The 27,263-nt window shown below is 41.8% G+C and overlaps 4 protein-coding genes and 1 long non-coding RNA gene across 5 annotated transcripts; 3 read left to right on the plus strand and 2 right to left on the minus strand.

Moving 5' to 3' along the window:
* Positions 1–1,780: 1,780 nt before the first annotated feature.
* Positions 1,781–8,142, minus strand: sdhb (succinate dehydrogenase complex, subunit B, iron sulfur (Ip)). The gene is made up of 8 exons (XM_054785771.1): positions 8,012–8,142; positions 7,416–7,549; positions 5,136–5,221; positions 4,936–5,072; positions 3,864–3,980; positions 3,679–3,780; positions 3,471–3,593; positions 1,781–2,205 (listed from the first exon to the last, which is right to left on the minus strand). The coding sequence occupies exons 1-8, from the start codon at positions 8,081–8,083 to the stop codon at positions 2,125–2,127; spliced, it is 852 nt and encodes a 283-aa protein (XP_054641746.1). The 5' UTR covers positions 8,084–8,142; the 3' UTR covers positions 1,781–2,124.
* A 246-nt stretch (positions 8,143–8,388) lies between these two features.
* Positions 8,389–10,017, plus strand: mrpl20 (mitochondrial ribosomal protein L20). Its single transcript, XM_054785772.1, has 4 exons — positions 8,389–8,604; positions 8,743–8,853; positions 9,285–9,362; positions 9,462–10,017. The coding sequence occupies exons 1-4, from the start codon at positions 8,518–8,520 to the stop codon at positions 9,633–9,635; spliced, it is 450 nt and encodes a 149-aa protein (XP_054641747.1). The 5' UTR covers positions 8,389–8,517; the 3' UTR covers positions 9,636–10,017.
* A 728-nt stretch (positions 10,018–10,745) lies between these two features.
* On the plus strand, positions 10,746–17,921 carry atad3 (ATPase family AAA domain containing 3). Its single transcript, XM_054785188.1, has 16 exons — positions 10,746–11,029; positions 11,403–11,479; positions 11,881–11,982; positions 12,056–12,115; positions 12,239–12,308; positions 12,380–12,545; positions 13,710–13,779; positions 14,003–14,158; positions 14,231–14,287; positions 14,364–14,489; positions 14,561–14,685; positions 15,670–15,721; positions 15,839–15,909; positions 15,994–16,161; positions 16,286–16,394; positions 17,325–17,921. Exons 1-16 carry the CDS (start codon positions 10,840–10,842, stop codon positions 17,736–17,738), a joined length of 2,013 nt encoding a protein of 670 aa, XP_054641163.1. The 5' UTR covers positions 10,746–10,839; the 3' UTR covers positions 17,739–17,921.
* Positions 16,986–23,706, minus strand: ssu72 (SSU72 homolog, RNA polymerase II CTD phosphatase). The gene is made up of 5 exons (XM_054785191.1): positions 23,443–23,706; positions 22,641–22,784; positions 21,260–21,399; positions 21,058–21,176; positions 16,986–19,875 (listed from the first exon to the last, which is right to left on the minus strand). The coding sequence occupies exons 1-5, from the start codon at positions 23,520–23,522 to the stop codon at positions 19,774–19,776; spliced, it is 585 nt and encodes a 194-aa protein (XP_054641166.1). The 5' UTR covers positions 23,523–23,706; the 3' UTR covers positions 16,986–19,773.
* LOC129186696 (uncharacterized) lies at positions 23,313–26,678 on the plus strand. Its single transcript, XR_008572280.1, has 3 exons — positions 23,313–23,346; positions 26,383–26,477; positions 26,642–26,678. It is a non-coding gene; the product is annotated as an uncharacterized LOC129186696 (long non-coding RNA).
* The last annotated feature ends 585 nt before the right edge of the window (positions 26,679–27,263 follow it).

Consider the following 27,263-nt stretch of genomic DNA (forward strand, 5'->3'; position numbering starts at 1 on the left):
TTTTACAGCCTTAAAACATATACAGTATAATCATTGTAAAAAAAAAGAAGAAAAAAAGACGTCGGTTACTTTGCGGATTTCACTTATTGCAGGCTATATTTGTAACCTATCCTCCGCGATAAATATATACGTATATATACACTCCTGATCAAAATCGTAAGACCAGTTGAAAAATTGCTAGAATTTGCATTTTGCACATTTAAATCTTAATGAAGTTGTAAGTAGAGCTACAATATGCAAAAGCAAGAAGGGGGAGTGAGACAAAAATCATTTTGAAAAAGTAATTTATTGAAAAGAACAATTAAACTGAAATAGGCTGTTTAACAGCTGATCAAAAGTTTAAGACCACAGGCTACAAAAGCCAAAATCTGCTCAAAATGTTCATTTTCTGTCAGGCATTCCCACGGTCATGCCCTCCTGATGGCTAAAGCTAAGAAGCTTTTTCTTTTTGAACGTGGTGGGATTGTGGAGCTGCATTAGCAAGGCCTCTCGCAGCGTGCCATTGCTGCTGAGGTTGGGTGCAGTAAATCAGTCAATCAAAATTTTTTGAAAGATCCTGAGCATTATGGAACAAAAAAGTCAAGTGGTAGACCCAAAAAAATCACACCTGCACTGAGCCGGAGGATCCGATTGGCTGTCCATCAAGACACAGGGCGGTCTTCCACCCACATGAAGGCCCTTACTGGTGCCGATTGCAGCGCAATAACCATCAGACGCCATCTGCTGGGAAAGGGTTTAAAAAACAAAAAAAGAATTCAAAGACCTCGTCTCCTTCAACGCCACAAAACTGCCAGTTTAGACTTTGCCAGGGAGCATCAAACATGGGACATTGAAAGGTGGAAAAAGTTTTATTCTCTGATGAGAAAAAATGTAACCTTGATGGTCCAGATGGCTTCCAACGTTACTGGCATGACAAGGAGATCCCACCTGAGATGTTTTCTACCGAGTACAGTGGAGGGGGGTCCATCATGATCTGGGGTGCTTTTTCATTCAGTGGAACACCGGAGCTTCAGGTGGTGCAGGGTCGTCAAACGGCGTATGCTTACGTGCAGATGTTGCAGCGGGCATCCCTCATGACTGAGAGCCCTCGTCTGTGTGGTACCAGCTGGGTTCTTCAACAGGACAACGCTGCAGTTCACAACGCTCGCTTGACCAAGGACTTCTTCAGGAAGAACAACATCACTCTTTTGGACCATCCTGCATGTTCCCCTCATTTACATCCCATAGAGAACATTTGGGGATGGATGGCAAGGGAAGTTTATAAAAATGGCCATCAGTTCCAGACAGTTGATGCCCTTGGTGAAGCCATCTTCACCACTTGGAGCAATGTTCCCACTAGCCTCCTGGAAACACTCGCATCAAGCATGCCCAAAGCCATTTTTGAAGTGATGAACAAGAACGGTGGAGCTTCTCATTACTGAGTCCTACTGAGAACATTTTTTGTTCTGGTTTGGAGAGTTTGTTGTTATTTTTGTGCGATGGTCTTAAACTTTTGATCAGCTGACAAACAGCCTATTTCACTTGAATTGTTTTCAATAAATTACTTTTTCAAAATGCTTTTTGTCTGACTCCCCCTTCTTGTTTTTTCATATTGTAGCTCTACTTGAAACCTCATTAAGAGCCAAATGTGCAAAATGCAAATTCTAGCAATTTTTCAACTGGTTTAAGATTTTGAGTATTAGAAGGTTTAACACACAGAAGGGCACTAAACTGCCAGTTTGTTAATGGGAAAAGCAAAAAGTGTGCGTGTGCGCCCCATAGAGGACATATTGAGGGCTAACAGAGTCAATGTTTTATTCCCAGCAAAGCACACCAGTCAGCTGCACACTGAAAAGGCTGAGAGATAAAAACATTCCAGAAAAAAATACCATGTACCATGCACTATTTACCAAGTGCACATAAATACACACAATGGTTTTGAATACACGGCAAGAAAAACATGTTATGGTACACACAAATCAGTATGTACATGTGCAAGTCCTCAGACGTGATTCACATACACACACATTTATTTATGATGGTGTGTGTGTGTGACGTGTACAAGTCCATCAGCGCTGAAGAAGCATTGTTTAGAATGAATATATAATTTAATCATAGGTTGTAGAGAAGACATCTACTGGTCGCTCAAACAGCAGCTGCTTTCTTGTCCTTGTAGGTGGCCATCATCTTCTTGATCTCTGCGATGGCTTTTCCAGGGTTCAGACCCTGTCGGGATGAAGCGTCATGTTCAAGTCATGAATTCAAACACAAATGCGATGTTCTACACCAGTTAATAATTCTACATGACAGGCTATGGTTACACTAGTAATGACAGGAGTGCTGTGCTGCTTTTAAGGATCTACTGCAAAAACGCAGATTAAAGATTCTTTATATGACACGAGGGCCTTGCTATTTTTCAGGAACCCTAGTCAAAGATCCTCTATATCAGGGGTCACCAACATGGTGCCCGCGGGCACCAGGTAGCCCCCCACGACCACATGAGGTGCCCGCAAGCCTGCTTTTCATTCATGTTTTCAGTTAATAATGAAAGAACAGTAGAAAGAAATGCATGCTGAAATACACAATGTGAGTTGTGGACACCAGCATTTTGTTAATGTTTGGTAAAACAAGCATATTCGCTTTGTTTGGGTTTAAAATAAGCTCTGAAAATAAATGTTACAAAATGAGTAGCTCTTGGCCATTTTCATTTTGTAAAAGTAACTCTCACAAGGAAAAACGTTGGTGACCCCCGCTCTACAGTATATGATAGGAGGGTTCTGCTGTTTATAAGAACTCACTGGGAAAAACCCTGCAAAAACAAAAAAGTTAAAGATCCACAATATGACAGGAGCAGGCTTCTAATTTTAAGGACAAAAACGTCAAAGATCCTCATATCGCAGAAGCGTGCTGCTCTTGTTGAGGACTTGTTGAAGGACTTGCTGCAAAAACGCTAGTTAAAGATCCTCTATATCAGTGGTCCCCAACCCCCCGGCCGTGGGTCATTTGGTACCGGGCCGCACAGAAAGAAAAAATAATTTCCATTATTTAATTTTTTTTAATGTTTTATTTGGAAAAGTGGCCGGATTGTCTCTGTTACATCCGTCTCACTTGAAGCATGTCCGTGGTGCGTGTGCTAACTTTCTCTCATGCCGCACAGATAGACTACTACTGTATTTTTACCATTTTTCTTTCACCTCATATTTGGTGTCAAATGCTGATACTATGTGGGAATGCATAAAGGTAAGTTTTGATGACTTATTGAGTGCTAATGTGCACTAGCACACTGCCACACATGTCAAACAGCCATGTAATCATCTCTCTGGAAAAACTTGGCTGGAACTTGAACTGGTGGGTGGTGGGTCGGCATTCATTTTGTGCTTTTAATTTGATGTCATTCATGTCTTAGTTTTACACAATACATAACAAATAAGATAAATTAGATCGCTGTATGACATTAACTGGGACTGGGGAGTGGGGGGGTGCATGTTTACCTTGGGACAGGTCTTGGTACAGTTCATGATGGTGTGGCAGCGGTACAGAGAGAAAGGGTCCTGCAGTTTGGACAGACGCTCCTCCGTGAACTCGTCTCGCGAGTCGATCATCCAGCGATACGCCTGAAGGACAACAGGAAGTAGACACGTCCTTCACTACCTGCTCCTGTCTTTTATTGATTGATTGATTTCTTCTTCCAGCTCGCACCTGCATGAGCACGGCAGGTCCCAGGTATTTGTCTCCGTTCCACCAGTAGCTGGGGCAGCTGGTGCTGCAGCAGGCGCACAGGATGCACTCGTACAGGCCGTCCTAAACAGGAAGTGATGACATCCAGATGGTCATGTGACTTGGGAGTGTGTAAAACGGCCGTGTGTGTGTGGCGAGGGACGTGCCAGTTTCTGTCTGTCGTCCACTGTCTGCAGGTACTGCTCCTTTCCCTCCTGGGACTCATCCTTCTTCTTCAGGTAGGGCTCAATGGACTTGTACTGGGCGTAGAAGTTGCTCATGTCCTGTGGAGCACAAGCACAACCTTCCTACTGATTTGCATGGGATGCGGGGATTGCTATGATATGCTGTCATGTAGAAGAATGGCGTAAAATAAGGAGGTCAAGCACAACCTTCATCTTAAGTCACTGAAAACTCGTGCATGACGTCACACCAGACCTCATTTGGTACATACAGCATAGCATGCATGACATTTACCTTTTTCTTTTGCTTTTTGGAAAAGTCACCTGTCAACATCAACTTTAGAGTGTTTCACTTCTTTTTACACTTGTATGCCAACCAAAATTGTTAAAAATGAGGTACATTAGGTTAAGAATTGTTTTAAAATGTTTTTACGTCCTCATGTCACAACAGTGCTGAACTTCTTTTTACACTTGAAGGTTAATTAAAAATATTAAAAATGGGGGCATTAGGTTAAGAGGCTTTTAAAAATTGTTTTTACGTCCTCTTTTAACAGAGGTTATCTTCTTTTTACACTTGTATGACAGTTAAGAATGTTAAAAACAAGGTGCGTTATGTTTTTAACATTGCTTTTATGTCCTAACTTTAGCAGTGGTTAACTTCTTTTTACACTTGTAGGTTAATTAAAAATGAGGTGCATTTGGTTAAGAGTTTAAAAAAAAAACTGTTTTTACATCCTCGTTTAACAGTGGTTAACTTCCTTTTACACTTGTACGACAATTGAGACTGTAAAAAATGAGGTGCATTGAACTAAGAGGGTTTTTTAACGTCCATGTTTTAAGAGTGGTTAACTTATTTTTACACTTGTATGACAGTTAATGTTAAAAATGAGATGCATTATGTTAAGGCTGTTCTACTTCTTCGACCACCTTTTCTTTTTCGGTGGCATCAAGCAGATCAACCACATCTCCCAGCATTTTTTACCTGTCCAAGCAGTTTGCTGCCGTTGTGATGCGACTCCCACTAAAGATGAGGACGTGGAGGGCAGAGGTCACTCACCGGCACGAGGTCTTTGACCACATACATATGTGGGAGGGGGTAAATCTTGGTGGCTTTGCTGGTGTTTTCATCAATCTTGTTGAGGCAGGCCAGCGTGTTTCCACCGTTGATGTTCATGGCGCAGGATCCACAAATCCCTGTGTTTGTGGAAGGACGTGAGAAATGTTGGCTCCGACGTCAAACTTGCACTTTGAGGCTACCTTCTCTGCAGGAGCGGCGGAACGTCAGTGTGGGGTCCATCTCATTTTTGATCTTGATGAGAGCATCCAGGACCATTGGGCCACACCTGCAGGAAGGATATGGCAACGTGTCAGGCATATTTTACCAGACTGTTCTCGGGCATTTGGCCTCCATTGGCAAGATCTGAAGAGGATTTAAAGAGCAGATGATGGATAAGGATCAGAAAGAAGACACAGTCGGAGCATCCTGCGCTCAAACCACATCAAGGCCGTTCTAAGCCCATTAAAGCGAACATGTGTTTACATGGCAAACTACTTTGAAAAGCTCTGAGCAGTAAACAAGAAGACAAGAAGACAAGCCCTGGACAAAAGGCAGCAGTGTTCACGATAAGCGACAACAGAGGACTTGACTGTTAATGTTTTACCTGCAAGATTTTCCCATCATCGTCTCATCTTTTAGCTTACTTTAGCCACAATTTAACCTCTAAGGTGCACCGTGGTGGATTCTACCTCAGATTTGTTCATATTTAGAGACAATGTTCCCCATCTGCAATAATATAAATTCTGTCTGAAATTCTGCCCAAAAACAAAAAAAGTCTGAAAAAAATGGGCTGTCTTATATTCGGGGTGTAGAGAATTTATACATGTACACCGGTAATTTTACGTCATAGAAAACAACAAATACTGTATTGACCCTTACATGAGACAGCAGCCCCCAGCAGAAGGCAGCACCACTGTGTATCATATTCAGAAACTATTTTCCCGACAGAAAATAACAGAAATAGCAGGCCTGTCACGATAACTAATTTTGCTGGTCGATAATTGTGCTACAAATTATCGACAACATTTTTTGAGACCATTTTTTCATTATTGTCATGAGAAGTGTAATTCACATTTGAACCACTAGGTGGTACTCCAGTATAGTGTACCTAGGTGAGGCACATAGCTTGACACAGACGTTGCCTTTACGTATGTTGTTTAAAATTTGTGCCACATAACCGTACTGAATGGTTTCATTTCTTTTGCAGTGTAACGAGCAACGCTCTCTATGAGCGTGCACCATTTTGCACTGTTTTGTTTATATTTGCCAACCAAACGCCTCAGTAAGCGTCGATTGTCGGGGCGAAGGCTCCGCTGCCCGAGGCACGTCCATCGGTAGTTTTTTCCCCCACTTGAGAAAACTGTCCGTATGGGTCATCAGTGTTCATGCGCTCACCTTGTTCATTCTGTTTAAAACCGAAATATTCCCACGTGCCTTCATTCATATTACCGTACGATGCCTCACGAAGCTAACTGCTAACCCTCTGTATTCACTCACTAGTAGCCCCGCCTCCACAAAGAGCCTGAATGAGATGAGGGCTCACTTTCTCCGTTCATTCCAGTATAGAACCAATTATGCGCAGACAGATGCAGAGTGAACCATCTTGTCATCCAGTCTGTGTGGCACAGCGAGACGAGCAAATGATACACACATGCACATGTCAGTTTATGGAGGGCGTCATTTTCCCCCCAGAAAATATTGGGTTGCTAAATATTCAGGGTCTACAGGTTTATACATGCAAACCAGAAGGTGGTGCCATAATTGTTCATAGTTATAAACAATTTTCTCCATCGCAAATAACAGCAACACCCTACTGACCCAAATATAAGCCGGTATTTTACCCACAGAAAAAAAGTAAAAAAAAACAGGTTGTCTTATATTCAGTGTCTACAGGTTTATGCAAGTGGAACCAACTTTGTTCATACTGTATTTAGAAACAATTTTCCCCATTGTACATAATAGAAACACCATATTGACCCGAATATAAGACAGTATTTTTTTTGCCAGAGAAAAAGATGGGGCGTCTTATATTCAGGGTGGTCTTTTATATTGCGGAAATTTAACTAATCACTTCCAGAGTCAAGCTGTTCCCCTTATATTATAGTTCATGTATAAAAAATAGGCAATATTTAAAGTAACAACTTTAACTTCCCTACAAGTGTAAAAAAAAGTCAACTTTATTGAAACGCCGCTAACTTTGTTGACTACAGTCCAATCTTTTATTATATATTGCACTGAGCGGCCAGGTTCTATAATCATCATATTTCTCCTCTTGTCTATCACCAAAAAAGCCACAGAAAAAGCAAAACAACACATGGACAGTCTTGCAGTTGAATTTCTGGACTTTTGTATCACTTTAGAGACAATCTTTGGCTTTTTTAGGTCAAATTTGAGGCATTCCGAGGCCCCACTGTATTTAGGACAGCACTTAATGCCTAGCAGCTGTCACAGGCTCATTGCGGCCAATCCATGTCACTTACGTGTTTAGGTCGATCTCGAAGGTCTGCATGCGAGGTTTGTCTCCTGGAGTGTCTGGGTCCCACCTGTATACCTGGAACTTCTTAATCCTGGGCTGTGCGGCTGGAGCGGCTGCTGTCTGCGCATACCGCACTGCCTGCCACAACATACAACAACAGCCAGTCAAATAAAAACAGACGCTATGGCTCTTAACTCACTCATTCTCAAACCGCGGTGTGAGTACCATTGGTGGTACATGGTTACATCTACGGTACTTGGAACTCAGGAACACCATTCACATTGTTTTGGGGAGAATTTAAAAAAAAATTATTCATAACTCATTTTTAACATTAGAAATCCTTGCTAACAAAACCGTTTACATTCTATACTAGGTGTATGTCACTAAATGGACCTAAGGGAAAAGAAGTTTTAAAAAAAAGAAACACAAACAATACCATGCTAGTTAGCTAATAGCTAACCTGTCGGGCTATTATGTAATCGGGATTTCATGGTATAGATGGGACCATCGGTTGTCATGCTGAGCTGCACAAACACACGGCGACATGATATGATCATGTCTTAAAGCCTGATGATAGTCCAGTGATAAATATTCACATACCACCAGGCCGGCTGAGGGGCGCAGCGCCAAAACACCGCAGCGGCTCAAGGACGTCAAGCTAGCAACAGACATGTTGTTGCCGTTTCTCTACTGACCTCCACTTCCGCCCTCTCTGTCCCAGCAACCACCACGGCGGCGTCGCTGCATAAGAGAAGCGCTTGTTTTGGTTAATAGCATTGTCCGGATGGTACAAAGTCGCTCAATAAAACTGGGTCTGTTAATATACGTCTGGGGTTTACAACTATGTTATCATCACAATTTGAACAACAATTCCGTTTTATATACTCTATACCGTTATTTTTCAATTTCTTCTGTTCCTTCTTGAAGTAAACCCATTAACACAATAGTGCATAAATCGGATTCCCGGCATTCAGAAACAAGCGAACCCATCGTGCCTCTGCCACTTTGCAACTTGACTCGGTAACAGAAGGAACGTGTGGCTCATGTGGAGCCGGTGTAAGGTCACACAGAACACTGCACTCTTTTTGCGAAAGTGAAGCTCCGAGATGGTGTTCTTGACCGCCCCGCTTTGGATTAGGTGCCGCGGACCGGACAGATACTGGAAGGTTCAAGAACTCCTCAAGCATGCACGGGTAAGGACCAGGCTATTAACTGGAGCGTGACGACATACTTTCTGTACTCTAATGACATAGTCTTTTGTTGAGAAATGACACCATGACGCTAAAGTGCATTGCAAATGACGACGTGATCATCATTTTTGACTCTTTCAGCACTTTAGAGGGAGAAAGAATCGCTGTTATAGTCTGGCTGTGCGGGCGGTGAGGAGGGCTTTCGTCTACGCCACTAAAGGTCGCAAGCTGAAGAAACGCAACATTAGAACGGTGAGATATTTAGATTTCAGCAGTGGAGCACGTGCAAGAATCTGTATGAGTAGGAAAAACCTAGTGATGATTGCACTGCATTATAAAGAGAGGTGTCTCTGGAGTGCCTTTGCCACTATATATATCTTTTTGAGAGTCTCTCCGTTTTGGTCTCCAAAAGTCTCTTGACTAGATTTGTCGCTAGTCGCATTTTTGAAAGAGTATCTGACTACTCGGTAAATATGGCGACAAATCTATATTGTTGCTATATGCTGATCCCTGTTGCCACATCTTCTTATTCTCTGGGAGACCAGTTGTGTATGAGGTGTGTGAACGAGTAGAGTTACACAGACAGTCCCATTTATGTTGTGTATATGAGCAAGAGCAAACAGGTAGCACCAAAACATTGATTTGTGTTATATATCATTCACGTTTTCTTTGTAATATTCCAGCTTTGGATCACACGTATAGCAGCAGCATCCCGAGAGCACGGCATGAAGTATCCCGCCTTCATGAGCAACCTAACAAAGGTCAGTCCATTCCGAGTTGTGCTGCCTGTCAATCTCCCCTTGTATTGGATCCTTATTAGATTGTGTACTAATGGTAATGTCTGTCATTTTGCTCTACAGAGCAGCGTGCAGCTCAATCGAAGGGTTATCAGTGAGCTGGCCATCACAGAACCACGGTCGTTCCTCTCCCTCGCCAAGCTGGCCAGGGCCCGGCAACAAGAAGGCTTCTGCGTGGCGTTGGGTGACGGCAAAGAACCTCCTGGTGTCTTCTCCCGTGTGGTTGTGCAGCAGTAGTGGCTTAGATGGTGGAGGTGTTTATTAAACAACACAGTGGACACATACAATTTTTTTTTTACCGTTTGTCTTCTGCAGTGTAAAGTTTTGTGTTGTCATGTGATTTTATTATTTACAAATGAAAATATTACTTGGCAGAGTGGGTTTTCTTCACTCTTCTCATCCTTTTTTGTTTGTGACCTGGTGAAGCCGTCACTCTGAGGATATTCAATGACCTTACAATTGTGTCAGAAACTCCCCTGCTGCAATTTAAATTGAACATTTCTCATATTTTCTGATATAATGTGAATGAATGGTCACAATTTTCCCCCTTGTAAATATTTATTTCTCATTGTGTGCTTGTCCTCTGAATGTTTAGTCAATTAAACATTTTGATACCCAGTACATGCATAGAGTGTTGTTACTATTATAAAAAACAAACTGATCTAAATGCGTTTCCAATTGTGCATCTGTCTACACACTTATATTATAAACAATATATATGTAGTCATGTGTCACATCAATTACTGTTTACACACAATTACTATTTAATTATGTTAGGATGGCTGCGTGGGGACCTGTGGTTAGCATGGCAACCTCATAGTCAGGAAAAATGTTCTACATTTTAGGTTTCATTTGAGACTTACCTTGTCCACAGGTGTGAATGGTCCTTTATTTTATATGTGTCCTGTGACTGACTGGTGACCATTCCAGGGTGTACTCCGCCTCTCTTCCAAAACTCAGCTGGGATAGGTTCCAGCTCAACCATGACCCTAATGATAGCAAGCGTTATAGAAAATGGATGGGTGGATGCTTTATGTGATTCGTTTATATAACAGAGATACATAAACATATAAATTAATATGGTTCTTTTTCCCAGTTCAGAGCTAACTAAGGGCATCCAGCAAAGTCAAACCTGACGCAATAAAACCGACATGTCCTTTAAAGAGAGTAGTATACATTTTGTCACTTCACAGCTACCATATCCTGTCTGGGTGGGGTTCATACGAATGACCTCTGCAGTCACGTTAGCCAATGAAAAGAAAGAATACTCACTCAGGGCCAATCGTCGTTGTTGTCCCTCAGCCATACCGGTCCTTTGTGCTGCGCATGCGCAGAGCTCTGCCGAGTGGCACGCGCGTGCAGGAAGTGCAGTGACAGATCCTAGGCACATTCCTCCATCTCTTCCATAACTGCCTAAATTACACTCTTTTTAGTCCCGAAAATGTCGTGGCTCTTCGGCCTAAACAAGGGACAACCTGAGCCTCCCCCTGGCCTGCCGCTTCAGCCTCCACCGCCGCCGCCTGCCGGAGGGTCCAGTGGCGGTGGAGATAAACCCAAGGACAAATGGAGCAATTTCGACCCCACCGGGCTGGAGAGGGCTGCTCAGGCGGCCAAGGAGCTCGACAAATCCCGTAAGTGTTCAGACAGAGAATAGGTGGGGGCTGTATGCTCTTTTTGGAACGGCTTGGCCATAACACACAACTGCCTTTTGGTTCATACTTTCGGAACGACCCTCAAAGATTCGGAACGACCCTCATAGAAACCTACCAGTCCTCCCACAAGTGTACATTATTATTCCATGCTAACAGCTACTAGCAATGTTAATCAATAGCAATCATTTCACTGTGTTTAATTCAAAATGACAGGGTTAAAGGGTTAAAGGGCGTCCCTTCCCTTCAAAATAAAGGTCATGGCTTGTGAAGCATTAACAGGTTGCAATTGCTAAACTAAGGTAAGCTAAGCTACACTATTATGCTGATGTCTGTCTCTGTCACATCCATGCAGGACATGCCAAAGAAGCGCTGGAATTGGCTCGCATGCAGGAGCAGACCACCCAGATGGAGCATCAGAGCAAAATGAAGGTACAGTAAGGTTCATGGCTTGAATTGTAATGGTCTGAATGCATGAAATGCATGCTTCTCACATGCGGTGTGCGATGTAATATACAGGTCCATCTCAATAAATTAGAACACCATGCCGCAAGTTATTTGGTTTGCGGAGTTCTTTCAAACTAAGGGTGCGTTCACGTGTATCATTTTTGGTCTGATTAAAATGGGTGCCTGGCCATTTCTTCAGCGTTGTCCTCTGAAAAGATATCATAAAATAGCTGTAGAAATGTGAGGTACTGAACCTTTAATTCATGAGTACCTAAAACTCAAAGCAAGCGCACACAGCCAGAAAAACGTGCTAACAAACTTTGCTGTAAACGCAACTTTAGCGTTCCTACTTTAACGTTCCTATATGCTATTTTCCGCCATGACAGGAGTACGAAGCAGCGGTGGAACAGCTGAAAGGCGACCAGATACGAGTGCAGGGAGAAGAGAGGAGGAAAACTCTGAATGAGGAGACCAAGCAGCATCAAGCAGTAAAGTTTTTTTCTGTTCAACACGCTTCCTCTTTTATTGTGAAGTTGATGCTTATCCTTCCTGTCTCACCAGAGAGCTCAGTACCAGGACAAGCTGGCCAGGCAGCGTTACGAGGACCAACTGAGACAACAGGTGAGGTGGGGTTAAAGCAAAGACGCCAAACAGTACAGGCATTTGCGGTGTTTCCCCACAGTACTGCAATCTATCTGTGCAGGGGGGGGTTATGTTAATGTTAATGAGTGTTTCTTCCCTCAGCAAATGCTGAATGAGGACAACCTTCGCAAGCAGGAAGAGTCTGTCCAGAAACAGGAAGCCATGCGGAAAGGTACGAGCGTGACGGATTCATTGATGGCAGGTGTGTCTCTGAAGGCTGACGACGTCTTCCTTCCACGACAGCCACCATCGAGCATGAGATGGAGCTGAGGCACAAGAACGAGATGCTGCGCATCGAGGCCGAGTCTAAGGCGCGAGCGCGCGTGGAGAGAGAGAACGCCGACATCATACGCGAGCAAATCCGCCTGAAGGCTGCGGAGCACCGACAGACGGTCCTGGAGTCCATCAAGTAAGACAGGGCGGTTTAGACCGTGGGGTTTTCAACCGCTGGCCTGCGGACCAAATCCTGCAAATGTCATCAGACCCACCCAACGACACACAGCTCAGTTCAAAAACGTACACTTAGTTTTTGCTGCAGATTCGGAAAACACCAGGGCACTCTGATCAAATAGAGGATCTTTGACTAGTGTTGTTGCAGTAGTTCCTAAATGCTGTCATATAGAGGATCTTTGACTGGTGTTTTTGCGGTAGAGCCTTTAAAACAGCAGTGCTCCTCTGTTATATAGACGATCTTTGACTGTCTAGTGTTTTTGCAGCAGGCCCTCAAAGTCAGCAGAATGCTTCTGTCGTAAAAAGGATCTTTGAATAGCATTGTTGCTGCAGGTCCATAAACAGCTGTGTGGTCCTGCCATATAGAGGATCTTTGACTTGAGTAGTGTTTTTGCAGTAGGTCCGCAAAGTCAGCAGAGCGCGTCTGTCATATAGAGGATCTTTGGTTAGGGTTGTTGCATTAGATCCTTAAAAACAGCAGTGCTCTTCTGTAATACAGAGAGTCTTTAATTTGCGAGTGTTTTTGCAGTAGGTCCTCAAAGTCAGCAGAGCGCTCCTGGCATATAGAGGATCTTTGACAAGCGTTTTTGGATTAGGTCCTGAAAGACAGCAGAGCGCTTGTGTCGTATAGAGGGTCTTTGATGAGTGGATTTGCATCCTAGTAACAGGAGAGCGCTCTTGACATTTAGGTGATCTGTGATTAACGCTTTTGCTGTAGGTCCTTGAAAACAGCAAAGTTCTTCAGGCAAATAGAGGATCTTTGAGTGTTTTTGCAGTAGATCCTTAAAAAGGGCAGATCCTTAAAAACATCTTTTCTGTAGATTTTCTGTGGATCTTTGGCTAGTGTTTTTGCTGTTTTATAGATGATCTTTGACCAGCGTAGTCATATTAAGTTATGATGATATTAATATTGAAGTTATGATATTGATGCTTTTTACATCATAAGAATGCAAGTGAAGGGTCTGTAGTTTTAATAAGTGCCCCCCTCCCCCAGAAAACTTTAGTTGAATATCCCTGGTGAGGACGCTCAGGCCACAACATTAGGTACAGCTGCAAACTGATGCCTCATAAAATGTCTTGCTGTTGTCATGCAGACGTTAACGTACATGCCTACCGCTTTTAGGACGGCAGGCGCCGTGTTTGGAGAAGGATTCCGAGCCTTTGTGTCCGACTGGGACAAAGTCACCGCCACCGTAAGTCATCCGCTTCTTTTCAGTTCACTGACTCTTTGACCTGTGATGTGGAAAGATGACGTGAGAAACGGAAAACAGGCCTGTCAAGTCACAGCGAGCATGAAAGATCTGGATCTGGATGTTCATGTGCGCTTTAGTTGCGAAGCGTGAGAGTGTAACTGAGGGGTATCGTGACAAGGAATCGTCGCAGTAACATCGGACCATCTGTCCTCACGCTGACCAGGTGGCTGGACTGACGCTTTTAGCAGTGGGGGTGTACTCAGCCCGCAACGCCACCGGAGTGGCGGGTCGTTACATCGAGGCCAGGCTGGGGAAGCCATCTTTGGTGCGAGAGACGTCCAGATTCACTGTGGGGGAGGCGATGAAGCACCCGGTCAAGGTAGTGTTTCAATTCACGCAGACGTGTTTTGTTTTATTCAAAGTTTCTTTTGACTGAAATGTTTCTTTTTAGACGGCCAAGCGGCTGAAGAGCAAACCTCAAGATGCTCTTGAAGGAGTTGTTCTCAACGTAAGCACATCACACCACAAACGTACAATCAAATATTGATTACGAGAGGGTTTTTTTTTTTTTTTAACCCTTCTAGCCTACCCTGGAGGAGCGCGTGCGTGACATCGCCATAGCAACAAGAAACACCAGGCAGAACAACGGCCTGTACAGGAACATCCTGATGTACGGCCCCCCAGGCACCGGCAAGACCCTGTTTGCTAAGGTACGCCGTCTCTGACAAAGCAATGCACCTCCATCAGCTTCAGCTGGAACACGCGTGTCTTTCTGGAGCAGAAGCTGGCAATGCATTCTGGGATGGACTATGCAATTATGACGGGCGGCGACGTGGCGCCCATGGGCCGCGACGGTGTGACCGCCATGCACAAAGTCTTTGACTGGGCCAACACCAGCCGACGCGGGTAAGCGACCTCACCTAAATAAATAATATTAATAAAATAAATACATTAATTATATAATGCAAAATGAATAATAATAATAATAAAATGAGACTTTTTAAAGAAAATAAATCAATTATATAAATAAATAATAATAATGAAAGTAAGAAAAAGTAAAGTAAAAGTTAAAAAAAATTGTAGAAAATAAGTGTAAAAAAGGTACTTAACATTGTTTTAATTGAATAAATAAATTAAAATTATCTAAAAATCAATTAAAATTAAAAAAATATATATACATTATCTATATATATATATATATATATATATATATGTGTGTGTGTAATTTTTAAAACCAAAATATTTATTTTTAAAATTAATAAGGTTAAGTGGCCTTTTTAAATGACTAGTTTTCTATCGTTTGTTTGCTTTTTGAAATAAAAAAGGCTAAAAATCTTTTTAAAATAAAATATTGATTTATTAATATGTTTTTTTTATTTAAAACGAGTATTTTATTATATATATTTTATAATAAAATATATACATTTATACATATATCTAAAAAACAATTAAAATGTAAAACGCATTTTATAATAAAAGATATATTTTTTTAAATTAAAAATGTTGTTTACTTTTTTTAATGGAAAAAAGGTTAAGCATCTTTTTGTTTATTTCATTTATTAATGTTCTTAAATATTATTTATAATCATTTGTTAAAAAAAAGTAAAACGAGAAAGTATTTTCTTTTATATGTCATATTTTTATATATATATATATATATATATATATATATATATATATATATATATATATATACGCGCACACACACACTTTTTTTTAAAATTTTTTATGTATAATTAAAAAACCTGCACGAATTTAGCAAAGAAGAAAGTAAAATGGAGTGAAATACTTGTTAGAATACTGATTTGCCTTGAAAGGCAAGTGGGCTCCTGAGAGTTAATGATGATTACTGGTACGGGAGTTACTTAAGAAATGTTTACTGTGTTCCAGCCTGCTGTTGTTTGTAGATGAAGCTGACGCATTCCTTCGCAAGAGATCCACCGTAAGTTGTCACAGTTTTATGTCTATTTCCTTTTTTTCTTTTTTTTTATGCAACATTTGCGCTCCAAACTAACCCGACCCGACATAACTTGTCGTCTTTTGTGGGTGCTGTCTGCAGGAGAAGATCAGTGAAGATCTCCGAGCCACTTTGAACGCCTTCTTGTATCGTACCGGAGAACAGAGCAACAGGTGACGTTCTCCTCCGCCCGGCTCTACAACACGTAAGCGCCCTTCACATCTCTTAAGTATTTGGTTGCTTCTTTCCCCATCAAGGTTCATGCTGGTGTTGGCCAGTAACCAACCCGAGCAGTTTGACTGGGCCATCAACGACCGTATCGATGAAATAGTCAACTTCGCTCTGCCAGGGCTGGAGGAGCGAGAGAGGCTGGTCCGCTTGTACTTTGACAGATATGTGCTCGAGCCCGCCACCGGAGGGAGACAGTGAGTACAATTTTCATTAAAAAGGGCAGACTGTGTCCCTGCAGTGTTTTGTTTTTGTTTTGTTTTTTTCAATCTGTCGGTCACATAATGCTACTTAAGCTTGTAATATCTTGTCTTCTCGCAGGAGGATGAAGCTAGCACAGTTCGATTACGGTAAAAAATGCTCCGAGATAGCCAAGCGGGCAGAAGGCATGTCCGGCAGAGAGATCTCCAAGTTGGGGGTGGCCTGGCAGGTAGAGTACTGTATGTCCTCCAAAGATGGCATCAAGCGCCGTGGTCTGACAAGTTTGCCTGATATCAGAAGTGTTCACACTTTTCCCACTGTGGGCCGCATCCAGAAAAATGAAAGGATGCGGGGGCCGCTTTTAATGGTCTTCTTTTTTTTTTTTATTCATCACCAATTAAAACCAATCAAATGTAGGCCAAGACTAAAATAAAGACCAATACATTTTTGTATTTTTAGAATGACATATATCTAATTCTGCAATTATCACACATGATTTGGGTATTGATATTAATAACCATTTTTAATAATTTTTTTAAGTAGACTTTTTTTTTATTGTCTTTGACATTTGAAATTAATGAGTAAATTACTCCTGAGTATCCAAATAGCACAGAAATACTAACTAGAACAGTGCATTTTTCACTGCTATTTAAAAAAAAAATACATTTTTCACAAAATAAAAATACATTAAAATAAAAACAATTATAATTTACCAGTCAAGTTTTTCAATCTGATTTTAATTGTAAACAAGAAAAATGAGATAATATACAGAGAATTTCTGATTAATTTTTAAAATAATAAGCCATTAAATTATGATTTTAATGACGGGCTGCTATTTTTTTTTTAACAATAACTTTTTTTGTCTAACATTTTTTTCTGTGGCATTAATCATTCTTTGCAATGATCTGATGGATGGTATGTTAATTTAATTTTTTTTAAGGGCCCACAAAGGGCCCATGGTCTGGACTTAGCACACTTTTATGTGATTTATTTTTTATTTTTAAAGAATTCCCACACCACAGCACTGAGTGCTACCATATTGCATTGCAGTGATATCAGTCTTGGCACTGACAAATTGTGCTGCGTTGAAGTCAGAAATATCCCAGTTGAAAGTAAACAAAAAAGCCTGGCTGACGACCCCCCTGATGTCTCATCACAGGCAGCGGCTTATTCCTCTGAGGACGGCGTTCTGACGGAGGCCATGATCGACGCCCGCGTGGATGACGCCGTCAAGCAGCACCAGCAGAAGATGGACTGGCTGCGTGCCGAAGAGGAGGCTCAGACCAAGACCCTCACTCCCCCGCCAGCAGGGGGCGCCGGCGGAAGTAAAATGGGCTTCAATCTGCCCCTCAGCGAGACGCCTCAGGCGCAGGAGGTGATCACGCCGCTCCTCCAAGGTGACAGTCTACCTCAACAGAGGACAGCACAGCCTCAAAGCTCTTCTTCCCCAGTCGGAGCGGGCTGTGAAGAAGCTGTCAAAGCTGGTTTCAACCGGCCTGCCCCTGGCAGTGAAGGCGTCATGGACAGAGGGGACAAGGCCGGCTCTCCTCCAAAAGATGGAACTCCGGTTTGATTTGTGGATGAAATATGTGAATCATCAATCTTGAACGAGTCATTGTCATTGTGTCCTAAGACATGTTGGGGACTCTCCTTGACTGGCTCATATGATTGTGTTGTGGGAGGAAACTAACCTTGCCTGTCTGTAACCTCATAGAAAATGTGCACAATGGAGAGAAGAATGATTAAAGTGATGTTTTTTAGAACCACTATAACCGTTCATCTGTTTCATCAGGGGTGCCCGAAGTAGCCCAATTATAAAATTATTTCACAACAAAGTAAAAATGGAAACAGCAGTTTTACAAAAATAACATCCAAATATTACGAAAAAAAGTTGTAATCTAACGAGAAAAAGTAAAATTTTATGAGAATAACAATGAGGAAAAATGTCATTTTAGTAGCATAAAGTATAAATATTCCTTTTTTTTTTTTTAGTAAGAGTTGTAATTTTTGGAAAATTAACCAAATTGTGGAAAAGGTTATGAGAAGTCAAAATGAGGGATTAAAGCTAATTACAAGAAGAAAATGTACAAAAAGAAACTTGAAATAGTTGGAAAATTGAAAAAAAAAAAACCCCTGCAGAATATGGAAAAAACAGCTGTAACTTTACAAGAATAAAGTCAAACGATTAAGAAAAAGTTGTATTCTAACGTGAAGAAAAGTAGCAATTTTACAAGAATAAGCTCGTAACGAAAAATGTTTTAACAGCATCGAATTGAACTATTACAGAAAGTGTTTTTTCAAAGTTGTAATATGAGGAACAAAATATTTTTTGGAAAATTAAATAGGGGAAAAAAGTTACATTATTATAGGAACAAAGCCAAAATTTTTGGCAAAGTCATAAAAAAAATGTACAAAGTTGAAACGTTTGGGAAATTAAGAACAGCAAAAAAGAGAAAAAGAGTAAAGAGTGACATTCATACTAATAGGCATATATCAGACAAAATTCCTTTCTCACTATGTGGCCCTCACTGGAAAGTTTGGACAGCCCTGACGTACGACATTGAAATGACGTTTGTGGCAGCTGCAGTTACCACAGAAAACAGGCTATTTTTTTTTTTTTAAGTGCCTCAATTGAAGTACTGCTGAAATTAAAATAACGATCAAATGGTGGCAAGAGTCCATTCCCTGGAAATCAACATGAGCTGCTGCATTCCTGATTATCGGGGATAAAAGACTAACATGCATGCACTAAGATGTGGATGAAAATACATGTAGACTATTCCTACTTCATTGTTTTCCACACGACAGCTGGCACCAATCTATCTGTGGCGCTCCAAATGTGTCTGTGGTGGGCCACTGCATTTAGACTTAGGATTAGATGAGCACAATTTGCTGGCCTGAATGCAAAGCGTTTCATGCAACAAGGGTGAAGCCGTCACAGGACACGCTCATGTGACCAGGATCCTACAGAAACAACAATTGAGCCACAAATGATTCTTAGATTCTTTTAGTAGATTCCTATGTACAAATCAGGCACTCTGAGCTGACAATGCATCATTTTCTTATATAAGAACATATACAAAAGAAAAAAAAGAAAGAAAGAGGTACGCCCTGAAAGACAGCATCATCATTTGAATATCAAAATACACTCGGGGAGGACGTCGAGGTTTGGTTATTCATCAGCTCGAATTTTTAACGGAACTAATCCACAACACAAACATTTCTTTCAGTTCATTGTCCATCCTGCATGGCTCAATAAAACATTTACAGAGGTGCAGGAGCCCACTAAAATAGCAATCACCACTAGAGATCACAAAAAAAAAAGCATAATTACGATGCACTGGAGCAAATCAGAGCGTCAAATGTTGGGACTAGCCGTGACATCACGGCGCTCCCTGAGGGGGCGTGGTTTGACCTTGATGAGCAGGAGTAAAAGGCGAAAGGCAGCACCTCTGCATTGAGGCAAGCCGCACCGCTGCTTACACATCATACCTCAGCCAGGTCCTGTCACAAAGCTCTACGTGTGCACGTCACATGCGACGTGCGAGAGCGAGTGTTTGGGTGTGTGTGTGTGTGTGTGTGTGTGTGTGTGCTTATTGCAGGCCAGGTCAGTAGAAGCAGACCGTGTGAAGGAAAGGCCTGTTGCTCTTGTCCTCAAACTCTTGCAGCAGCTCGTCTATTTCATTCTCCATGTCGTCCGTGTGTTGGATCTGCACAACACAAAATGGGGGGGGGGGGACGGCCTCATCATTAGATTTGAAATTCAAAGAGAAAAGTGAATTGCTTTAGACAAAGTGCAGCCTATGGCACACTCTACAAATATAATAGAAAACTCAAAAGAAAAAAAAGCAGCAAAAATGTAAAATTCAGTAGTAATTTTACAAGAATACAGTGAAAATACAAAGGAAAAAAAATTACAATTTAACAAGAAAACGTCCTAATTTTACAAGAATGTCGTAACATTGTGAGGGAAAATTAGCGTCATTTTAGTAGTATAAAGTTGACATTAAAAAAAAGTTGTCATATGATGAAAAACTAAATAACGAAGTGGTAATTTTTTTTTTTAAGTGCTGTAAAGTTATGTTACGAGAATAAAGTCCAAATATTAAAAAAAGAACGTCATAAAAGAAAAAAACAAACACAAAACAAGTCATTATTTTTTGGAAAATTAAGTGGCTTTAGACACATGTGCTGGTGGGCCAATACCAGCATCAAACGTACCCTTTTAGAGTTCCACACTAACCGGACACCTCATTAGGTACACCTGCACCAGCCTTTCACCAAGACGTTAAGGCTCAGGTTTGATTGACACCGACAAAAAGATCTGAATTTAAATATGTTTATTATAGATGAAAATATCATTACACAATATCTTTATTTGTAAAATATAAAATATAATTCTATATACATTTTCCACTGGAAGCGGTGTAGTAGTGTTTAGACACACTTATGTAGAAAAAATGAGGACATGTAGAGTTAGGCTGTCTACTCCTAAAAGGCTGCACACAAAAGGGTGAAAATGCATCAAAACATGCATCCCTACTGTTTTGCCAGGTCTCAAATTTTCACTCCATAACTCAGATTGACATGATTGACCACAGCCGCCATCAAGCAAGACGCTTATTGTCCATAAGTCATTCACTGCTTGCCAAATGCTTATAAACCTTTGAGGATGCCTGCTAGCATGTTTCCTAAGCATTTGGAGCACAAGCCACAGGGGGCGCCACAAATGCTATTTCCAGCCCCCCCCCCCCAATGCAAATGACAAACCACAAAAATCAACATTGTCATCTTCTCATGCAGCCCTTGTACTGGTTGATGGTACGGGTGTACCTAATAAAAAGTACAGTGGAGGAGACATGTGCAGTGTGCTCCGTCTAGCCGACACTCACACATTGACACAGCTCACAGATGAGGAAGGCGCCCAGCGTTGCTTCCTCGTGGTTGTCCTGAATGTCTACGTTGATGACGTGTACGGGTTGCAGGGTCTCCTGCTCCCTCGAGTTGAGATCTGGTGAAAGAAAGGATGGACAAATGGTGAGCCGCAATTCGCCAGAAAGAAAAATAGAGTGGAGACAGGAAGGCCTCGCTCACCCTCCAGTACTTGGTCATACACACGCTCCTCGCAGGTGATGACCAGGTCAAACTTTTCCTTGCACTTCTGGAAGCGCTCCGGGTTGGACTTGATTCGCTTGTTGCGGTCAAGCATGTGTAGGATTCCATTCTGTGTGTATCTGCGGAGGGTGGGGGGTGTCAAGGAACATATGAAGGTGGTACAGTAAAGCCAAGTCACATTGGGAATGCACTAGTGCATGGGAACTGGTGCATTCTAGCATTTTTTGTGTTACAGGTTTGGATGCTTGGGCCTCTCATAGCAGCAGATGCAGCTTTGCAGTCAGCTTGACCTGAGCTGCAGCACCCTCTAGTGGTAGCCCTCGGGAACATGCATTAGTAGAGGACCAACGATTACGTAAGTCCATCGAAGAAAAAGGCATATTAGGTATATATTTTAACACATTAGTGCTATAAAGTCAATTCTGGGTTGCATCCTCAACTTTACTGCTATTCTATGTGGACTATTAGATATTCCAAGATTTGGGAATAAACAGATTTTGGTATTAAAATGCATCAAGAAACCCCCCTTTGGTTAAAACACTGACAGATGACTATACTTCTTTCTGGTGCACTTTGGGAAATTGTAGACACTTCACAAGGAACATCCACACACTCAGCATTTCTGCCTCAAATAAATTCACAAAATATAATAGTTACTGTCTTGGATCATGCAGATCTACCCAATGTTGCATCCGATTAGTATTTTTAAGTATGCATACAAAATATATATATATCTTCTCTGTAAGGGTTACATGTGAAAAATCAAAATTCTCCACATACTCTTATAAAATGGACCAAGTCAAAATACTTTCCGTTAAAATCACCCATTTGCAACCATACACGTTTTCCTATACATGCATTATGAGATACCAAATAGTAATTTTTTTTAAATTATTTTTAAGTATTAGTTTTATGGGACTGATCCTAATAAAGTTATGTGCCAAAAAAAGAGTTAAGCTTCACCATCTCCCATTAAATAAGCAAACTCATTAGCACCGGGCAACATGTGGACGTTAGCTTGATTTGGTTGCCTGATTTAATGACTATCACCCTTTATTTGCTGTCAGAAACGGAATAGATTCGACTCACGGTCACTCCTTTCTGAAACATCTCCATTATTTTAATTGTCGGTCATTTACTTCAACACAACTAGCATTTTGCAACATGTCTTTAAATGTCAAGAAAAGCTTTTACTAAAAAAAAAAAAAAAGGTTCCTGGCATGCAATTTACCAGTCAGCATCCACTTTCCTTGTGTCCATATTTGAATGACCTAAAAAAGATGTATGTACATGTTGATACTTATCCAGCTTGTGTCAGTGTGTGTGCGTGTGAGGGAGGGAGAAAGAGAGGTGGGGATACAGTTCCTTGTCCTTGCGGACCAAGTCGTTGTACATCTGTTCATATGTTGTTTTGAAGTCGTACACATTCGGCTTGTCTGGGGCAGGGCCAGGTAGCTTCACGTGAGTCCCAGTCCCAAATGAACGCACGTCAAATCCACGTTTACTGCAAGAGAGGAGTAAGCACAAATGTGGAAATTAGTTAACATTTCTTCAGACAGTTTGCAAGCGAGGTAACAAAACAGTCTTGGAAGCATGGCTGTAAAACTTGATTAACCTCTTGTCTCAAATACTAATATATAGATAGCACAATTAAATCTTGGTTTTATTTCAGCTGACTGTCACTGCAACGCCATTGAGACGCCTACAAAAACTCACAAGGTGCTTTCAAAAACTACACTGGGAAATAAACTCAAAATGTGAGTGACCACAGGGGGCAGCACTGCGCTGTTACGTCATGAAAAGCCGCTGGACTGCAGTTACCTCCTTCCGGAACTTTTCCACCTAGAGGGCGCGCTGTCAACATTAATGGTTATAAAAAATAATTAAAAAAAATTGCCCGACTATTGAAACAGTCTCGATTAAAAATGAAACTGTGTAGGGATTCTGCTATTTCAAAATGAGAAGCTTTTAAAATGACAGCTCAACAGCCGGCGTGACACTGCACTCAAAGAAGAGTCCATTGTTGGGACTGCGGAGGCCCGGCAAGTCTGCCATGTCGGCGACTGGTAACCTCTTCGCAACACAATTCGATAAAGGAACATTTTCGTTCATGTCGTCGTCGTCGTTTGGTCGTCTTCTTTCCCCGGCTGGCCCCTCTTTACCTGAGGATATTGTGCGCTTCCATACTGCGGTTCTGGTTGCTCGAGCACACAACCGCTACTCGCAGCGGGTGGCTCGGCATTGCGACTCTCCGGCTGAAAGTAAACTACTCGAACGGTTGGAAACCACTCGGAGTCGTTTGATTGTGTCCCCTTTCAGAAAAAAAGAAACAAAATCACCCCCTATGTTAAACGAAACGGTCGAGCGCTTCGAGTACTGTTCGAGTGATTTCTCTCCTCCTTTGAAAGCAGGAAGTTAAAATGGCGGAAGCTCTTGCTGAGAAAAGTACTTATCATCGTGACGTCAGCGGTGGGCGGCGTCATGTCGTGCATTGCTTATGCGACGTCAGCCTACGTTTTGAAGAACCTTTGCGTTTTGTAAAATAATAACAAAACTCACGAAGTATAGACTAGTTCAGAATTGAATTAAGTATTCTTTGACCGAGATTAAATACACACGGCATGGATCCTAAATATGATCATTACCTCCGCCAAACGCAAGCGCGGACGTTATGTTTTTGCCGGCGTTTACCTGTTTTGTTTGTCTGTTTGTGTTCAAAATAACGTGACAAGTTCTGAATGGATTTGGGTGAGATTTTTACGAATTGTCGGAAATGGGATATGGAAGAACTGATTACATTTTGGGGTTATCCGTCTTGATCCAGGAATGTTTGAAAGGATTCTTTAACATTGCGAGATAAGACCATTTTCGGCATTTGTGCATATAACTCCACAAAAAATGGCAAGCGCTCTTGGAATGTAGGTTTTTTATTTTGGTATGAATCACAATATGGGGGGAATTATGGTGCTTGAACAAAAAAAAGAACAAAGTGAAGTTGATAGTATGCTTTTTCACCTATGACAAAGCTGAGATGCAGTAATTCTTAGCATATGTACACAGTGGCCAAACATTTTTCATTGGGGTGGACAAGGTAGGACCGTTACTCTCACAGGAGTCGAGATAAGTTGATAACTGAACTGTCTAGATGGCCAATGGGGTGGCCGGAGAGCGATCACGGCCACCCAGTGACCACCACATAGCTCCGCCACTGTATGTACATGTACAAAATATCAAAATAGATCCTTTGGTGCAAGGATTGGTGTTTGCAGACATGTGACCATGATGCCAGTGGTTTGCTATAAAAGCAAGGCCACACACACCTCTCTGCGGGTGGGCTTGTGTGCAAACAAACCAAGATGCTTGAATACATGAATACGTGTTGTCGTGTATAGTAGACTCCAGCATCATGAAGTCCGTCCGGCTCACCTCAACTTCCGAAAGCTTGGATGGGGTAAATGTGATGGAAATGCTCCTTTTTTATGCTTCATTCATTTCTAGCCATACTCTAGGAGACTTATTTCCATACTCGTGTATTGAGTATATCGATCTTATTGATACCTGCACATTGTAAAACACCACAGCCCGTTTTAGTCTTGTCAAATCAATTAAGTCTGGTTAACTCAAAGAGCTCTGACAACCTCTTTTGGATTTTAAACTTTATTTATGTGTTGCGTTAACCTCGGTTGATCATGATGGGTTCTCTTAACTCGAATAAGTTAAACAAAAACAAAAGTTCTTCAGTAACTACTCTAAATGTGTTCCTCAGTAACTCTACTCTTTATTTCCTCATTAGTTCTTCATTACTTCTTCAGTAAGTACTGTAATTTTGTGTACCTTATTGTAAAGTGTGACCTCAACTTTTTGTGCGATGGTTAGCATCCTCCTCTGCCTTTTGGCTGCAGAACGTTTCATCGACATTGTGGGTTTTGTTGGGGAGAAAACTTGCAAACATACAGAGTTCAGAGTCACACTGCTAGCTGTTTGCTAGCAATCGAAAACACCAGGAGACATGGCACGGAGGAGATTGATTGACAATGGTCTACAGTCCATCCATCCATCTTCTTCCGCTTATCCGAGGTCAGGTCGCGAGGGCAGCGGCCTAAGCAGGGAAGCCCAGACGTCCATCTCCCTAGCTACTTCATCCAGCTCCTCCGGGCGGATACTTAAACTCCTCCGCTTGGGGCTCATCCCTAAACCGGAGATGGCACTCCACCCTTTTCCGAGCGAGAGTCATAGACTCGGACTTGGAGGTGCTGATTCTCATCCTGGCCGCTTCACACTCGGCTGCGAACCGATCCAGTGAGAGTAGAAGGTCACGGCTCGATGAAGCCAGCTGGACCACATCATCTGCAAAAAAGCAGAGATCTACCGTCCCTCAGCCAATCAGGACGCAACACAATGCGCGGGTTCCTCCTTAGCACAACGTGCACTCAGATGCTGTAAAAAAATAGCATGCACTAAAAAAATCAGCGAAAGAGCGAGGCTGCGAAAGGTGAACGGCGATGTAGCGAGGGACGACTTTCCATTGCGGATGGATAATATGAATCGCAGCCTGATGACAACCTGTGACTCGAGTATTTTTAATCATATAATATCCCGGATAAAATAGTTTTCATCAGTTTATGTAAAAGTACAACACTGTATGCCATATTGTAGCACTCTTCTTTAATCTCCCAATATACAATATCACATAAAATAAAAAAAAAAGGTACCATGGGGGACCCTTTAACTCTAGAACACTAACGTTGGGTGATTTTCATCCACGCAATTCTTGTCATGTGATTTTTTTTGTTGTGTTGCTGCTGTCTGAGTTGCATGTGTCCTTGGCTAGCTTCACGCTGCTCACTGATGTCATTAATGGTATGTTTGTTTCCCTCCTCCCGTTTGTTTTTTTTCAAGAGGCATGCGTTTGGGTGATGGAATTTACCCGATGTTAGTGTTAGTGTGTTTAAATGAGGCGCTCTTTGCACTTTTCAAGGGAAACAACATTCAGGTCGGCCAGATTCTCTGCCCCATTTCATCCACAGCTGTCATCCTGTCACAGTCTTGGTTACTCTGGCATGCTAACAAGCGAGTAACATGTAGCTAATGTTAATTTACAGAATACACACGCAGTCGTTAGCTATGCAGAGTTTCGACCAGGTGTGTGCTCGCCATTCCTCTCCTGCCTGTATACCGACTGCATGTAAGGCATAAGGTAAGTTAGTTGTCCCACAATTTGCATGTAATCCTTAATTAGTATCATGGCTATGAATAAACGTCACTTCATGGTAATTTCCAAGGAAATTCATATAGTCAAAAAAACGTGGTCATTTTTCCCCTCTAAAAAAAACTGCAATTTTTTGTCTATGGTTCCCACAGTTGACAGTGATGCAGGAAGACTGTGCCTTTAGTAGCCATGGCTCACGTGTCCCAGAAATGGGTGGACCGAAGAACAAGTTCCCAGCTCCATTATTTTCGTGGATTGGACATTTCTCATTAAGGATGGCCTGATTTTTCAGTAATTTTGCAGCCTTTAAAATGACGTTTATGTCTATCATAGCTTTAAATGACCTTTTGGCGGCTTTTTTTTTCGGTATGATGCGCGTGACACGTGTATCTATCTTGGCTTTAAATGACTGACGTTTTTTTTTTATGTGGGAATGATGCGGGTAGCACGTGTATCTAGAGCACGAGGCAAGCGGAAGAAGCCGTACAGAAGCAGAGAAGACCTGAGAGCCGACCGGTTAGTCCCGATGAACATTGCTTACACGGTATGCCGTAAGAAGGACAGGCCTTTATGACAAATAAGATGGCAAAAATAATTAATAGTATGGTTTTTAACGTACTGGATGTTATACTTCATCTTAGTGGACATCATAACAGCAGTATTCATTCCTCTTTTTGCAAATATGACGCGTCTATATGACACTTTCTATGTTTTTAAAGGAGCTGTGCAGTGCGAGACAACTGACACGTTTTTTTCCCCAACGACGGGTGCGCG

This window comes from Dunckerocampus dactyliophorus, chromosome 8 (assembly GCF_027744805.1).
Source record: "Dunckerocampus dactyliophorus isolate RoL2022-P2 chromosome 8, RoL_Ddac_1.1, whole genome shotgun sequence".
NCBI lineage: Eukaryota > Metazoa > Chordata > Actinopteri > Syngnathiformes > Syngnathidae > Dunckerocampus > Dunckerocampus dactyliophorus.

Bases quoted from the DNA above. Each gene is read 5' to 3' on its own strand.
- sdhb (XM_054785771.1), bottom strand. From the start codon at position 8,083: ATGTCTGTTGCTAGCTTGACGTCCTTGAGCCGCTGCGGTGTTTTGGCG. The intron at 3,981-4,935 runs GTGAGTGACCTC...TGTGCTCCACAG, and splicing joins TGGTCAAAGACCTCGTGCCG to GACATGAGCAACTTCTACGC. The intron at 3,594-3,678 runs GTGCGAGCTGGA...GTTGTCCTTCAG, and splicing joins GACCTGCCGTGCTCATGCAG to GCGTATCGCTGGATGATCGA.
- mrpl20 (XM_054785772.1), top strand. From the start codon at position 8,518: ATGGTGTTCTTGACCGCCCCGCTTTGGATTAGGTGCCGCGGACCGGAC. The intron at 8,605-8,742 runs GTAAGGACCAGG...TGACTCTTTCAG, and splicing joins AACTCCTCAAGCATGCACGG to CACTTTAGAGGGAGAAAGAA. The intron at 8,854-9,284 runs GTGAGATATTTA...GTAATATTCCAG, and splicing joins AGAAACGCAACATTAGAACG to CTTTGGATCACACGTATAGC.
- atad3 (XM_054785188.1), top strand. From the start codon at position 10,840: ATGTCGTGGCTCTTCGGCCTAAACAAGGGACAACCTGAGCCTCCCCCT. The intron at 13,780-14,002 runs GTAAGTCATCCG...CACGCTGACCAG, and splicing joins GGGACAAAGTCACCGCCACC to GTGGCTGGACTGACGCTTTT. The intron at 14,159-14,230 runs GTAGTGTTTCAA...GTTTCTTTTTAG, and splicing joins CGATGAAGCACCCGGTCAAG to ACGGCCAAGCGGCTGAAGAG.
- ssu72 (XM_054785191.1), bottom strand. From the start codon at position 23,522: ATGCCGAGCCACCCGCTGCGAGTAGCGGTTGTGTGCTCGAGCAACCAG. The intron at 21,177-21,259 runs GTGAGCGAGGCC...TTCTTTCACCAG, and splicing joins GTATGACCAAGTACTGGAGG to ATCTCAACTCGAGGGAGCAG. The intron at 19,876-21,057 runs GTGAGTGTCGGC...TGTGTTGTGCAG, and splicing joins TCTGTGAGCTGTGTCAATGT to ATCCAACACACGGACGACAT.